Raw genomic sequence first — 14,445 nt, forward strand, 5'->3', positions numbered from 1 at the left:
ACTATTGTTATTATTGTTGTACATTAAATGCTATAGTATGATTGTAATCTCCTTAACTTAGTCATTTATTATGTAATTTTTCAAACTTTAAATAATATTTTTCGTATCAATATAATCCCAAAATCATTCCATAATATATATTTATTTTATATTAAAATATTCAATAAATGACTATAATATACTTTTTTTTTATCAATATCATACGTTTAAAATACTTATTATTATTATTTAATATTTTTATTGCCACCAAAATTCATAAAGACTTAGCAAATTAGTAATAAATGATTAATAACTAATTTGTTAATTTATTTATTTCGAATAAAAATAAATAAATAAAAATAAACAAATTATTTAATATTTTGATGGGCATTATGTTTTTTCATTTATTTATTTATTTATTTATTTATTTATTTTGAATTGGACATCCTACCGCTCAAACTCTTTCATTTGGCTTCAACTATACGCTTCATTCATAATTTCATCCTCATTTCAAATCTCTGCAGTAAATTTCGGAAGAATTTTGTTTTCCCAGAAAGAAGAAGACGAAGCTGCTGCTGCTGCTGCCTGCTTCTGAAGAAGAAAGATTAAGTAAACATCTCTCTCTTCTCTCTCTATAGCTATCAATCTCTCTCTTTGTTTTTCACTTGAAATCTAGTTTCTTTTCTAGAGATTGATTGAGATATATCAAATTCACTTGATTCAGCCGAAGAAAACGAAGAAAAAGAAGGCGATTTGGCTGATTGGGAGTGATAAACACACCAGGAGAGAAGAATACGCCGCCTTAAAAGGGGGAGGGATTGCTATTAAAGGGTTTTCAGGGTTTTCCTTCTCGATTCGCTATCCTTGTTTGTTTCTTATGTAAGATTTATCTACCCTTTCTCCTTTCTTGTATTGGGTTTCATTAATTCGTTTAGTCTTCGACGATTCACTCTTCCATTGTATCGATATGCATAAAACTCAACTCTTCTAGGGTTTTATCTCAAGATTTTTCGAATTCTAGGGTTGTTTATCTTCAAATTTGGAATATTCATTCTTTAGACATACATATCAATTCTAATTCATCTATATATTCACATCTTGATTACCACTTGAAATGTGGATTTGGATGGGGCATCCTTTTGACAAGTGGTTGCTTCATAAAAGTATTATTCATGTTCCCCTCTATGCTTTGGCATCAAATTGTACATAACATTCATTTTTTTGCTTCTGGAAAATCATAGGAATCTAATTTTTAGGAAGAATTATTAGCTGCATGTTCACTTCTTTAAATCTTACTAGTGTTATGTGCATATTTCATGATGAGAAGTTTCTTGTTGATAGTAGTAATTACTCTTTGGGTGATGGCCAGTTTTTCCTTTTTTTTGTTGGTATACTCTGTGAGGAGCTTTGTCATCTCATACATGCTTAGAGTCCATTGTTGTTGGTTGTTGCATTCAATTCAAGGCAATACTACAATTGATTTTTTAAAATTATTTATTACTTTCATTTTGAATCTTTGTCGAGATAATAATTCCATGACAAATTGGTATTTGATAATAATTCCGTGTAGTCGCCGTCGCCGACATCATCGGAGCAGAGATGGGAGAAGAGGCCGGAGACAGAACGCCCATTGACTGTCCGCAAACGGTAACGATTCGTCGAAACCCTCACCGGAGAGCAAGACCGACTGCTTCTTCTGTCAAAGCATTTCCAACTCAAGAGATATTAGCGATGGATGATCAGGATGAAGATATTCCCAAACTACTCAATAAACCGGAACCTTCATTGGATCGTCTCGAGATTTTCTTACGTCTCCGTCCTCTTACCGTGCAAAACCGTGGAGCTAAATCAATCAAATCTCGAACTGTTTTGCCTAATAAAATCTCGAGGAACTTGAAAACAGACTGTGTTAGTTGCGTTACAGTAACTAATTCAACTTCTGTCACAGTTTCTCCTCCGTCTTCTTTAAAAGTTGGGAAAAGAGCACAATCTGAGGTGTTTGAAGGTTTCTCTCAGGTCTTTGGTGCCGATTCGTCCCAGGTTCTTCTTTCATTCTCCTTCTGTTGATTTTCAACTATTTTTGCACTTCTTCTGTCTAGAGTTATTGTGCTTATAGTTGGTTTTGTTTCCATATCATTTTAGGAAGACGTGTATTTAAGAATGATGAGCCCTTTGGTCAATGATTTTCTCCATGGTAAGAGTGGGATGCTTGCCACTCTTGGAGCTACTGGCTCCGGGAAAACACACACAGTTTTCGGATCCATTAGAAATCCTGGAATAGTGCCTCAGGCTCTACAACAAATATTCTCATTCGAGGAGGCTAAAAATAGGTAGATACTATTCTTGCACCATTATTTATCTCCTCAAATTATGTTATTTTATAAATGATGTCTATAATAACATTGGTGTTTCTTGTTTTAATGAAGGATATTTCATATATCAATGTTTGAAATTTATTCGGAGAAAGGGAAGGGAGAGAAGATGTTTGATTTATCCCAAGATGGAGGTGATTTGTGGATGCAACAGTCTGTTGTCAAAGGTCTAAAAGAGGTGAGCTGGTTTACTCGAAATATGAAGTTATGAATTTACTATGTCCTGCTTTTTATTGATATGTTTGTTTTGTTTTTCATGGACTGCGTGGTTAGGCTGTCATTTGCAATGCTAAAGAAGCTGAAGCAATAATAGAATGTGGATTGTTGAAACGGGCTACTGCTTCAACAAATTCAAATCATCAATCTAGGTTCGTAAAAACTGGAATATACTGGTTATATAATACAATATTATTTATCTGTCTCTATTATACAGGTTTTCTTATGATGATTACAAAACATTATAGACACTTGTGTAATGATTAGTTTTGAATCGTTGGGATTGTATGTAATTCTCTATTTGTAATTTTGCAAACTTCTTGCTTATAAGTTTATACTATTAAGTTTGTTTCTACTTTACATTGTTACTTCTTCTATCACACAGCCGTTCACAGTGCATCATTAGTATCCGGTGTGTCACAGAAAAGGCAGGTGGTCAAGTAAACTCTGCCACGTTGACATTTGTGGACCTTGCTGGTGCGGAACGAGAGAAAAGAACAGGAAATCAGGTTTTATTCTGTTTTCCGACTCTTCTTTTTGGAAATATGAAGTATATATCAACATGAATTGTTTCCATAGAAATCAAAAGCAAGAAGTGTGGATCTTGCAATATAATTCACATGTCAATTATCACACCACTATTATATTGACAACTACCATTTGACAGGGAGAGAGACTGTTAGAGAGTAATTTCATCAACAATACCTCTATGGTGTTTGGTCTCTGCTTACGGGTAAGCAACTTTTATAGTTTTTAATTTTTTTTCTTATCATTTTCACGAAGTTCTCTTCTAGTCATTGTCCATCTTATCATTCATGCAATTTTTATTTTGATGTTTTGCAGTCACTGTTGGAACATCAGAATAATCCCAAGAAACCATTACAGAAACATTACCAGAATTCATTGGTGATTTCCTTTTACTAATTCTAGTATTCACAGGACCTTAATTTCATCTTTATGATTTTTCGCACAAAACTCATCTTGCTTATATGACCTTTCTAAGAACACTTGCATCTTTGTCCATTGATGTAACAGCTGACTCGTTATTTGCGTGATTACTTGGAAGGGAAAAAGCGGATGGCTTTGGTAAGAAATCTAAATCAGGACATCAATTTTCATTTTGCTGTTAAGTATTTGATCATAATTGTTGATTTTTCCTGGTCAATGTCCTTGGTTTAAATAGTATCTTTAGATTTCTATTACTATTCACATAGAATTACGAGCTGATTGTTTAATGGCTTAACCTGTGTCTTGCAGATACTAACGATAAAATCTGGAGATGATGATTACCTTGACTCGACTCATTTACTAAGACAAGCTTCACCATTTATGAAAATCAAGTAAAACATCCACCTTGATCCTTACCATTATCATTGGTTGATTCCTGATGAAGGCAAAATAATTTTTTGGGAATGCCATTGTATATGTGCAGGTTTCATAATGTTGAGGAAGCTGACATTTTACTACCTACAAAAAGGCAATTGCAAACATTGCCAAAATCAGTGAAATCTAAAAGAAGGAAGCTTGTTGCTGACCCGAAACCTATTTTGGTATGTTATCATATTGTAGCATGTACATGTTTTCTAGTATGAAGTCTTCTATATGAAGTTCTGCATCTTGGTTTGGGTTTATATAATGAAAGATAATAAGGATTGAACTTATGGAAATTTACTAACCAATTATTTAGAAATATTTAAATGTATTATTGAAAATGAATTTAGTAGTTTTATTTTATGCCTAGAAAGAACTATATAGAATGACAAGACCAAGAGCTTGTTTGATATGGATTATTTGGATTTAATCCAAATAACATCATCAATCAAATCATCAACTTAAATACAAAAATATCCTTACTTTATTCTTTATTAACATTTAAAATAATAACAGTAAAACATATTTTAGTAATTTAATCTAAATAAACCCAAATAATCATCTTTTCATCATACAATTTCCCCCTCCAAAAAACAAAAACGTTTTTGGTTGAAAAAAATCCGTAGTAAACATTGATAAAGTCAAGCATTTGATGTACAATTTCTTTACAATAAATATACTTGCGCTTTATTACATCCATACTATTTATCCTTCCTAAAGGATAAACCAAACAACCATTCAAAGTCAAGCTGTCTTATGCTTCCATTTGTGTCACATATTGCCTATTACATGGACAAAAGTTTGTCACATGTCGATATTAGCCTGTTTGTTTGTTCTCTTTGTCTGGGATTCAATACAACAACTTTTGTGTTCTGTTTTCTTTTTGAGGTAAAATATGACCATTTTCTGAGAAAACATGATTTGTCCCAATTGTATAATTTTTATAAAAGTATTTGAGTTGGAAACATTTGTACATGAGTACTATTGAAAGTTGAATTTGAAAATTGTTTACTGCGCATGATGTTGGACCGGCCATACACATAATATTGTAGAAAGTAGTTGTTTTTCAGAGCTGATGCAGCTTTCTGTGATTATTTTTATCTGCTATAAGTCATACTTAACTCCCTCTAAATCCTTGAAAGCTCAAAGCTGGTGTACACATGTTCAATTCACGGCTTCAATCTTATTACTATTTACTTACTATTTACCTTGTGATGGATGGATACCAGCCTTATCTAACTAGTTAGCTTTGAATTTATCTGAAGGTTGAAGGTAAGGCTGCTATGGATGAATGCCAACATATGGAGGAAGATTTTCCAAGTTGTACTAATAACATTGGTGGGATTTCTTTATTTTGCATTAACTTCTACTCGCCTCTATATTGTATGGGTTGGAGAATTGACTCAATATATTTCCTTGTTTTTGGAAATAGAGGATATCCAGCAACCAGTGAAGGAAATAAGCAATTCAAATGAATCTTCACCCGATGTGCCTGTAGAGGTTGAGCAAATAAATCTTGAACCCATCTGTGAAAACAACATTCTGATGGCAAAAAAAGAAAGAGAAAATAAGATTATGGAAGGCGTTGCTAAAGCATTATTGAATGTCTTAAAGGAATACAGGGATAAACTTAAGGTAATAACTTTGCATGTCTTAACTTGGTCAAGTTTCTGTTTGTTTTAGAAGTATTCAGTTTCTTATGAGCTAATATTAAATTAAACAGGCTGCTGAAAATGAAATAGTCAATCTACAAGGAAACCTCTCAATGGAAAAGACCAGAAGTTCTGGATTAGAGCTTGAACTAGAGAATCTAAAGTCCTCCTGTTTGTGTAGTAAAGAAATAACATCTACAGAAAGTGAGAAATGTCTTTCTGTTGATATGAATCAGGTACCCAAATGGCTTATCTTGTTTCAAGAATGTTATTTAGTAAAATAGGGTTTTCCTAATTATTTATGTTTTGTCATTTCCTTCTTTTTCTCAAATCAATTTTTTCTTAGTTGCTGACAATTGAAAACTATATGTGCAGTGTGTTAGCCCAGAACGTGGAATTTCTCCTAAACCTGACAACAATTCCGGGGATGATAAAGTCATGGAAGATAAAGAGATCGAGAATACTCTTTCCGTTCCTTCTGTGATAGGTTTTACAAAATTCTCAGATTGCTTTCAAACAGTGTGCTGCATTCTATCATCAATCTCAAAGAATGTTATATATATATATATATATATATATTTTGCAAAAAGGAATTTAAACATTGTATTAATAGAAAAAGGATTTACAGAATTTTAATGGGATACTGAATATGCCCATTTCTCATTTTTAAAAGCAAAATTTTACATCATAATTTTCTAATAATCCCTTTTCTTATGAATACACAATAGATATCTAAATGTTTTGCCAGTAATGACCTAGTTCATGTATGAAATATTTTTGTTTTTGGTTTCAGATTCAGAGGCATATGCAGAAGCAGTGGGTTTAGAATCTGTAAGTTTGCCACTTGAAACATCAGACTCTGGATGTCCCACATTTGCTACAGAAATTAAGCTGCATGATGATGGAAATGAAAAGGTCAAATTACTATTTATCTTCTATAAGAAATTATCTTCTTTTTCCTGCAATTTGTGTATAGTCTGTTAAACCAATCAACAATGAGTGTGAATTATCTACAGGAGTCAAAGCCAGCAGTTAAATCAAATGAAAAACCGATTACTCAGTCGGGAAAGAAATCCCATGGCAAAAAATCCGTTAAGTGTGAAAAACCAAGAAGGTCAGTGTAACTGAAATTTATCTGATAGATAGATATGTTTAGAGTAATTTTTTGCTATTAACCTTATTTGGAATTTTCAGGAGGCTAGCACCTGCTTCATCCAATTTATTAAGAGAGATCAACAATTTGAAGTTTGAAGATGAGAACGAGAAGCCAAAGGTCAGTCAGTCAGTCTTCATGCTACTATTGCCTTTTGAGAAACACTTGTTAGTTCTGTTTATGAATATAGATGTGTTGTGTTTTAAGATATTGTAAAAGTTATTTTGAAAACCTTATTTCACTTTTTATCAACAAGAAGACTACATATTACCAAGCCTGCTAAAGACTCATTGAAGATTTTATTGCGTGTTTGGTTCACAGGGAGGAAACAAGGGAGAAAAGAAGACGATAATAGGTGCTGAGAGAAACATGCAAAAAGGTGGTAGCATGGCTCTTCTGCAATTGATCAGGACCACCAATCAATCTTGATCATTTGTTATTGCAGCAAAAGGTAGTTTTGTGGAACCCAATTGATTTCAGATACAAAAAAAAAAATTCAATCCAGAGTATATCTTTTGTTCTCTGTAGTTAGTTTTGGGAAGATGGATAAGAAATCAAATCCTTTTGGTTTCAGAAACATTTGTTGTCGGCACGCCTTAAGTTGAAGTGGGTCGGTTTTAGAAACATTTGTTGTTGTGACGACGCCTTAAGTTGAAGTGGGTTATGACCATGAGATTAAAAAACAATTATAATTGAAACTAACAATGTCATCCCAAATGCAATGGGACATGTCGACCCATAAATCAATGAAAAATGCTTTATCCTTAAAAAGGGTTTTACTTCAAACAGGTTTTATGTTTTATTTTATCAGTTTGTATGTTGTAGAAATATATATAGAAGAATGATATTTAAATAACTATATTAATGCCATAGTATGTTATAATTAGGATGGGGAGAATTACCATAATAGGATAAGATTTTCAAGATTTCGAGAAATATATATAATACTTATTAAGAATTAAGTTTTAATTTCCTTTCCATAAATAGATTTACACCTAAATTATGAAATTTTAGCAAAATCAAAAGTTATCAACGAAAATTAATCCATCTTAATAAATTTAGTAAATTTTTTTCCTTTTTTTTTTAAAAGAACTAAAGTTCAATTCTATAAATATCTATTTTTATTTCAAACCTTAATAAATTTATTTAATTCTTTAAATTAATTTGATGATAATTTAATTATAAATTTAATTTATTAAAATTAAATTAAAATATAATTATACTTTAATATTATTTTATATAAACTCCTAAATTTTAATATAAATAATGCTACCGAACAAATTATAATATATGGTTCATCCTTACTTATAATATACTTTTATACAAACAGATAAATTAAATAAAATTAATTTAGATAATACTAGAATGATTTACAAAATCAAAAATACTTTAATGTTAAAGACTCAATAAAAAAGCATTGAATCAATGGCCTTTAGACACCAAATAAATTATTGAAAGTTGTTTAATTTGTTTTAACATAAAAATTTAATCTACTAATTTCTAGTTGATTGTATTTGTATATATATTAAAATTAGTAAATTAGAATGCATCTAGAAAATTAAAATACATCATCAAAATTGTATATATAGTTATTTACAAATTAAAAAATATATATATAATAATTTTCGATTTAATTACTTATTTATGGAAATAAAAAATAACCTTATTGTGCATATAATATATAATTATTTCCAAATTTGTACCTCTTATTATTAAAATTATAATCTCTAAACTGTTTATAAATATGTATAATTTGTATATAAATATATATTTTGACATAAATTCGATCTGACACATAATCCACTCCAATTATAATATATATATAATAAATAATAGATTTAAATCTCTTAATTAATTATAGAATATCAAATCTAATCAATCAATATCTTACAAATATAAAAACAAATAATGACAATAAATAAACATAAAAAGTAGGGTTGTGAAAAAGAGAAACACGCGGCCTGTTGGTCCAATTAGCTTTTATCATCTTTTTTTTTTCTTTAATTAGGCATTACGTATAAATTATATATATATATATATATTTATAATTTTAAAATTTTAAAAGTTAAATAAAATATTATTAATATATAATAGAGATTCAAAAAATTATTATTTATTAAAAAAAAAACTATATTTTTATTCTATAAATTAATCCATTTTCCTTAATTTTGTTTGATTTTATTTTTAAATAAATTTTTTAAATGACATGATCACATCAACCATTCAACCATGATATTTTGACTACTTTGTGTTTAAATAATTTTATATAATTAAATATTATTTTATTAACAGCAAAGTTAATTAATTTATTAATTAAAACATTATAAATTTTGTATTAATAAAACAGATGTATTTCTTTATTATTATATATTAATATTTTTAAATTTAACCTTTTTTTTTAATTAATATTAGTTAAAGTTATAAAAGTTCAAAATTTAATTAAATAAATTATAACTGAACAAATATATATATAAAGAAAGATAAGGAGAGAGAATTTATAATAAAAAATATGAAAAGGAACTCAGTGTAATCTGTTTGATTAAAAAATAATTATCTCTTATTTATAATTAAATATTATTATATGTAATTTAAAATTTTGATAATTTTTTTTAATTAATTATATATTATATTATTGATTTTCATAACACGTGAGGAGACACGTGATTTCAAACCGAGTTAATAACTTGAACCGGAAGAGCATATGTCATTTTCAAATTCAACCTTTTTTCCTCTTCCTTCAAAAAAGGCAATTGAAATTGACAGTTAAGTCTTTATTTTATTTTATATATAAATAAAAAATAAAATAGTAGTCAAACCTAAAATATCGGCCAACCCGGTTTAGTGAGACCGGAGTTATAATTCAAGCCGGTGAATAGGGCCCCCTTCATAGCCGACACGTGCGAATAGGCTTGGAGGAGTCTTCGGAAGTTCGAGCAGTAAATTTCGGAAGAATTTTGTTTTCCCAGAAACAAAGAAGAAGAAGACGAAGCTGCTGCTGCTTCTGAAGAAGAAGAAGAAAGATAGATTAAGTAAACATCTCTCTCTCTTCTTTCTCTCTATCAATCTCTCTCTCTTTGTTTTCTCACTTGAAATCTAGTTTCTTTTCTGGAGATTGATTGAGATATATCAAATTCACTTGATTCAGCCGAAGAAAACGAAGAAAAAGAAGGCGATTTGGCTGATTGGGAGTGATAAACACACCAGGAGAGAACAATACGCCGCTTTAAAAGGGGGAGGAGGGATTGCTATTAAAGGGTTTTCAGGGTTTTCCTTCTCGATTCGCTATCCTTGTTTGTTTCTTATGTAAGATTTATCTACCCTTTCCCCTTTCTTGTATTGGGTTTCATTAATTCGTTTAGTCTTCGACGATTCACTCTTCCATTGTATCGATATGCATAAAACTCAACTCTTCTAGGGTTTTATCTCAAGATTTTTCTAATTCTAGGGTTGTTTATCTTCAAATTTGGAATATTCATTCCTTACACATACATATCAATTCTAATTCATCTATATATTCACATCTTGATTACCACTTGAAATGTGGATTTGGATGGGGCATCCTTGTGACAAGTGGTTGTTTCATAAAAGTATTATTCCTGTTCCCCTCTATGCTTTGGCATCTAATTGTACATAACATTCATTTTCTTGCTTCTGGAAAATCATAGGAATCTAATTTTCTCATTTTAACCTAATTTGGCTTCTTTATGTGTGTCTGCTTCTGTTTTATGTGCATATTTCATGATGAGAAGTTTCTTGTTGATAGTAGTGATTACTCTTTGTTTGGGTGATGACCAGTTTTTCCTCTTTTTTTTTGTTGGTTTACTCTGTGAGAAGCTTTGTCACCTGCAATTCAATTCAATTCAATTCAAGGCAAAACTACAGTTGCTTTTTTTAAATTTATTTATTACTTTCATTTTCAATCTTTGTCGAGATAATAATTCCATGACAAATTGGTATTTTTGATTAAGTGACAATACAACTTGTTCCATTAAGGGGCTGTATTTGATTTTTCTCCTTCAATTTGTTAGGTTAAATCATCTAAATAATGCACACTAATGACACCTACACAGCAAGAATGTTTGTATTTGTTTTTGAATTTTCAAGAGTGACTCCCAAGTGATTGATTCTCGTCTGTTGCAATTTTGTCTCATGACATTTTATATTTTGCATTTGAGTCCTGCAATGTAGATGGACAAAAAAACTCTCCCTTTATTTGGGTTCTTGAAATATGCAATGAATGGATTAAACTATTAAGGGGATAGAATTTCTCAAAGACCTTTGTGTATTTATGGGTGTCTATATCAATCAGTTCTCTGAAAACTAAGTTCCAGCTTGTTATCTGGTTTCTTTATCAATAATTTGCATCAACAAGATCTCGAAGAGCTTGGATTTTTTCTTCTACTTTCATATAGCTGATAAAAGATTTAACTGTATTCAACTAACAACAGCTGTCATCTGTCTGATTAGCAAGCTTAGAGTTAGTATAACTAGCATGACAAGCTCAATAGCTTGTTAAAATTGCAAGAAACTCTCATAAAGATTCTTCAACAGAATAATTGTAACACCTTTCAAATTCTCTTATATTTGAGGCCTTGTTAATACAGGCTCAATGGGCTATTTGACCTCTTTTTTCTTAGAACTTCACTAAATGTTCTGTTTTTAAAAAAAAAAATAGCTTACCATGTTGAGATGCATTCTAATTCTTGATTGAGTATATCTCAAATTATGCATTCTAAGTGTTATGATTATTGGACCTTATTTGGATAAATTTGTCTTTATTCTTTTCAGGTAAATAAGGTGTATTGCACTGTCAATGGTTGATAATTTATTCACACATTATTACAAGGACTTGACGTCCTAATTTAAGTGGCATGTGAAACATTATGACGCTGGAGGATTTCTTTACGTTAACTGAGATGAAAGACGGGCTGGCAGTACCTGCTCGTGTTAAAGACCTTGTGAATGTCATGCACAGAGAAAAGGATTCAATTGTAAAAAGCATGGGAGACATGACTCGACAGTGGTCAACTGTAGCTAGTACTATTATAGCCACCGAGGACAAAGACTGTCTCGAACTTTTTATTCAATTGGATGGCCTCTGTTTTATCGATAGGTGGTTGAACGACGCTCAGAGATTCAGCGTTGAAACGAGCGATAACTTTGTTGAGGAATCGATCACTGTGTTATTACGTGCGTTGGAAAAGCTGCAGATTGGTTATGAGAGGTCGTCAGCTTCAGGTATCTTGTTGACTGTCGAGAACCTTCTGAAACATGGAAGTTCTAGGGTTCAGGATGGAGCTAAGGCTCTGTTTGATCAGTGGAAGAAAAATGGTGATACCGATCAGGTGAGTGTAGAACACTCCGGTGCTGATATTTCACTACCCAATGGAGGTGAAGAAAAATGTGATGATGGTTCTGCTGATGATACGAATGAGAGAAAGCCGGTTATGTCGGCTGATGATGTTGAAAAGGAAACAATCTTGGAGGAGAAAGAAGTCAAAGAGGATGATACGCGGCTTGAGTTGACAGCTGTAGAAAATTCTTCTAAGGAAGAATCTGTAGTAGTAGTAGCTGATTCAGTAGAAAAGGAAAATGACTCTTTTACCCCCGTAGTTTTCGACGAAGTTATTGAAGAAAGATCAAACGTTCCCATCCCAAACGATTGTGCTGCTGCTGATGATGATAAACAGGAGATGCCAATGGAGATTGATTCAACTGGCAAATTACATGCAAAAGTTGGTTCTTCTGTTGTGGACGATGATCTTCAAAGCCATTCGCCTATGCAAATAGACGACTGCAAATCTCTGGAGAATGGGAATGCGACTATCCCAACAGAAGATAACGGGGAGGTTGATGAACTCGAAGAGGAGGATTCTAGCGAGGAAAATAAAGAACTGACTATAAATTTAAATCTTCTAAAGCCTGCAATTATTTGCAAAGTACCGAACTCGATCGACGAGAAAAGATCAGACATAGAACTCGATTACAGCATCGTAGACGCCCTAGAGGTTGCACGGCAGGTCGCTATTGATGTTGAAAGAGAAGTCGGGGATCATAGAGAACCGAGCTGTAGTAACTCTTCCGAGAAGAAGCAATCAATCGATCCTTCTTCAATGAAGGACGAAGAACCATCTTCTAGTAATAGCAGCAGCATCAGCAGAAACAGCAGAGAAACCCTAGATCCCAAAACCGAAAATTCATCACCACTGACTGTCTCTTCTACTGAAATTGTCGATAAGGAATTAGAAGCTAACTCTTCCGGAAAAGGTCTTGTCGGATTGGATCTGAACCAAGAAGTTTGTTCAGAGGATATCGATCAGCCGGAGAAACCCATTCCGACTCATATCTCTCAAGTTTCGGCTTCAAGAGCTGCTGCTGTTTCTGAACTGGCTTCGTCCCCTTTACAGCAACAGCCTGAAGACGGATGGAAAGGATCCGCCACAACAAGTGCTTTTCGAAAAGTTCTGGAGGGCATCGAGAAAACTCCTCCCGCTGAAACGAACCGCAACTTTCTCGGTTTCGACTTGAATGTCGCGGATGAAGAAGAAGAAGATGAAGACGAAAAAACTACGCGACCAATTTTGGATCTTAATATCATAAGCGACGATTCCGATTCTGTGCCGGACCAATCTTCCTCTAAGAAGAAAATCTGTTTGGATTTTAATTTGAACGAGGACGACTCGCATTCAGATCAACATCAGTCATCTGTTGCTCCTTTTCAGTCAATCTCTCTTATGGGAACAAAAGTGGAAGTGGGGAAAAGAGAACCAATAACCCAATCATCGTCGTCATCATCGATAAAGGATCAGGTTAATTTACCCAGAACCGGAACCGGGGTTGGTTTCTTCTCTTTCGGGGGGCCGCTACAGTATCCTCAAATGGGACCATCGTCGCAGTTTTCACTGTCGCCCTACATGGTTGATCCTACTAGGGGTGGCCCGGTTTTACCTCAATCACAGTTTTTTATGATGGGACCTCCCCCGGCTGGTGGTGGTCATTATAATGGGGCCGGTTCTTCTTCATCATCGTCTAATCATAATCATCATAGGATATTTGATCTGAACATGGGTACGACAAACGAAGGAGTGAACCGAGAGAATGTCGGTTTTAGACAGTTTCTTAGTATAGGTGGTGGTGGTCAGAATAATAATAATAGGATGATGGAGGAGCAGCAGTTGAGAGGAGGAAGTTTGCAGCAGCAGCATCAACATCAACAGCAGCCATCTTCTTCATCTTCGTCGGGTTATGGATTGGGAAAGCGAAAAGAGGCTGAAGGAGGAGGAGGAAGCGGGTGGGAAGGATATCCTTATAACTTAAAGCGCCAGCAGCCGCCATGGAAATAATTATAGGAAGATGATGAATGTAATAATGGATGATTCTGGGAGATTAGTTGAGGAGAAGAAAGAAAGAAAGAAACAAAGAAAGAAGAAGACATGAAGGGAAGGAGCTTAGGTTTTTAATTGTTTTGAAGAAAATTTAATGATTTTCATCTTGATTTTGTTTTTATTTTATTTAATGTGTTGGGGGACTGATAGAAATATTTCTATATTTAGTCTGTAGTATAATTTTCCTATCTTTTATTATATGATTATTATGATTATGATTATTGATAATTATAGTGGTATGACAACATTATTTCTTTTCACTAATAAAAATATGGGTAGCAAAGGAATTGGTCTCTTTTTCTTCTTCTTCTTGAAGG

The 14,445-nt window shown here is 32.5% G+C and overlaps 2 protein-coding genes across 2 annotated transcripts; both read left to right on the top strand.

Moving 5' to 3' along the window:
* Positions 1 to 584: 584 nt before the first annotated feature.
* Positions 585 to 7,501, top strand: LOC124920343 (kinesin-like protein KIN-6). Its single transcript, XM_047460812.1, has 19 exons — positions 585 to 858; positions 1,550 to 2,019; positions 2,122 to 2,309; positions 2,406 to 2,529; positions 2,625 to 2,719; positions 2,953 to 3,076; positions 3,235 to 3,300; positions 3,411 to 3,473; positions 3,603 to 3,653; positions 3,825 to 3,907; positions 4,000 to 4,117; positions 5,204 to 5,276; positions 5,371 to 5,573; positions 5,662 to 5,826; positions 5,966 to 6,077; positions 6,384 to 6,505; positions 6,607 to 6,704; positions 6,785 to 6,863; positions 7,065 to 7,501. The coding sequence occupies exons 2-19, from the start codon at positions 1,579 to 1,581 to the stop codon at positions 7,170 to 7,172; spliced, it is 2,313 nt and encodes a 770-aa protein (XP_047316768.1). The 5' UTR covers positions 585 to 858; positions 1,550 to 1,578; the 3' UTR covers positions 7,173 to 7,501.
* Positions 7,502 to 9,673: 2,172 nt separating this feature from the next.
* Positions 9,674 to 14,343, top strand: LOC124920342. Its single transcript, XM_047460811.1, has 3 exons — positions 9,674 to 9,772; positions 9,889 to 10,046; positions 11,532 to 14,343. Exon 3 carries the CDS (start codon positions 11,627 to 11,629, stop codon positions 14,084 to 14,086), a length of 2,460 nt encoding a protein of 819 aa, XP_047316767.1. The 5' UTR covers positions 9,674 to 9,772; positions 9,889 to 10,046; positions 11,532 to 11,626; the 3' UTR covers positions 14,087 to 14,343.
* Positions 14,344 to 14,445: the final 102 nt, after the last annotated feature.

Source organism: Impatiens glandulifera, chromosome 1, assembly GCF_907164915.1.
Source record: "Impatiens glandulifera chromosome 1, dImpGla2.1, whole genome shotgun sequence".
Taxonomy (NCBI): Eukaryota; Viridiplantae; Streptophyta; class Magnoliopsida; order Ericales; family Balsaminaceae; genus Impatiens; species Impatiens glandulifera.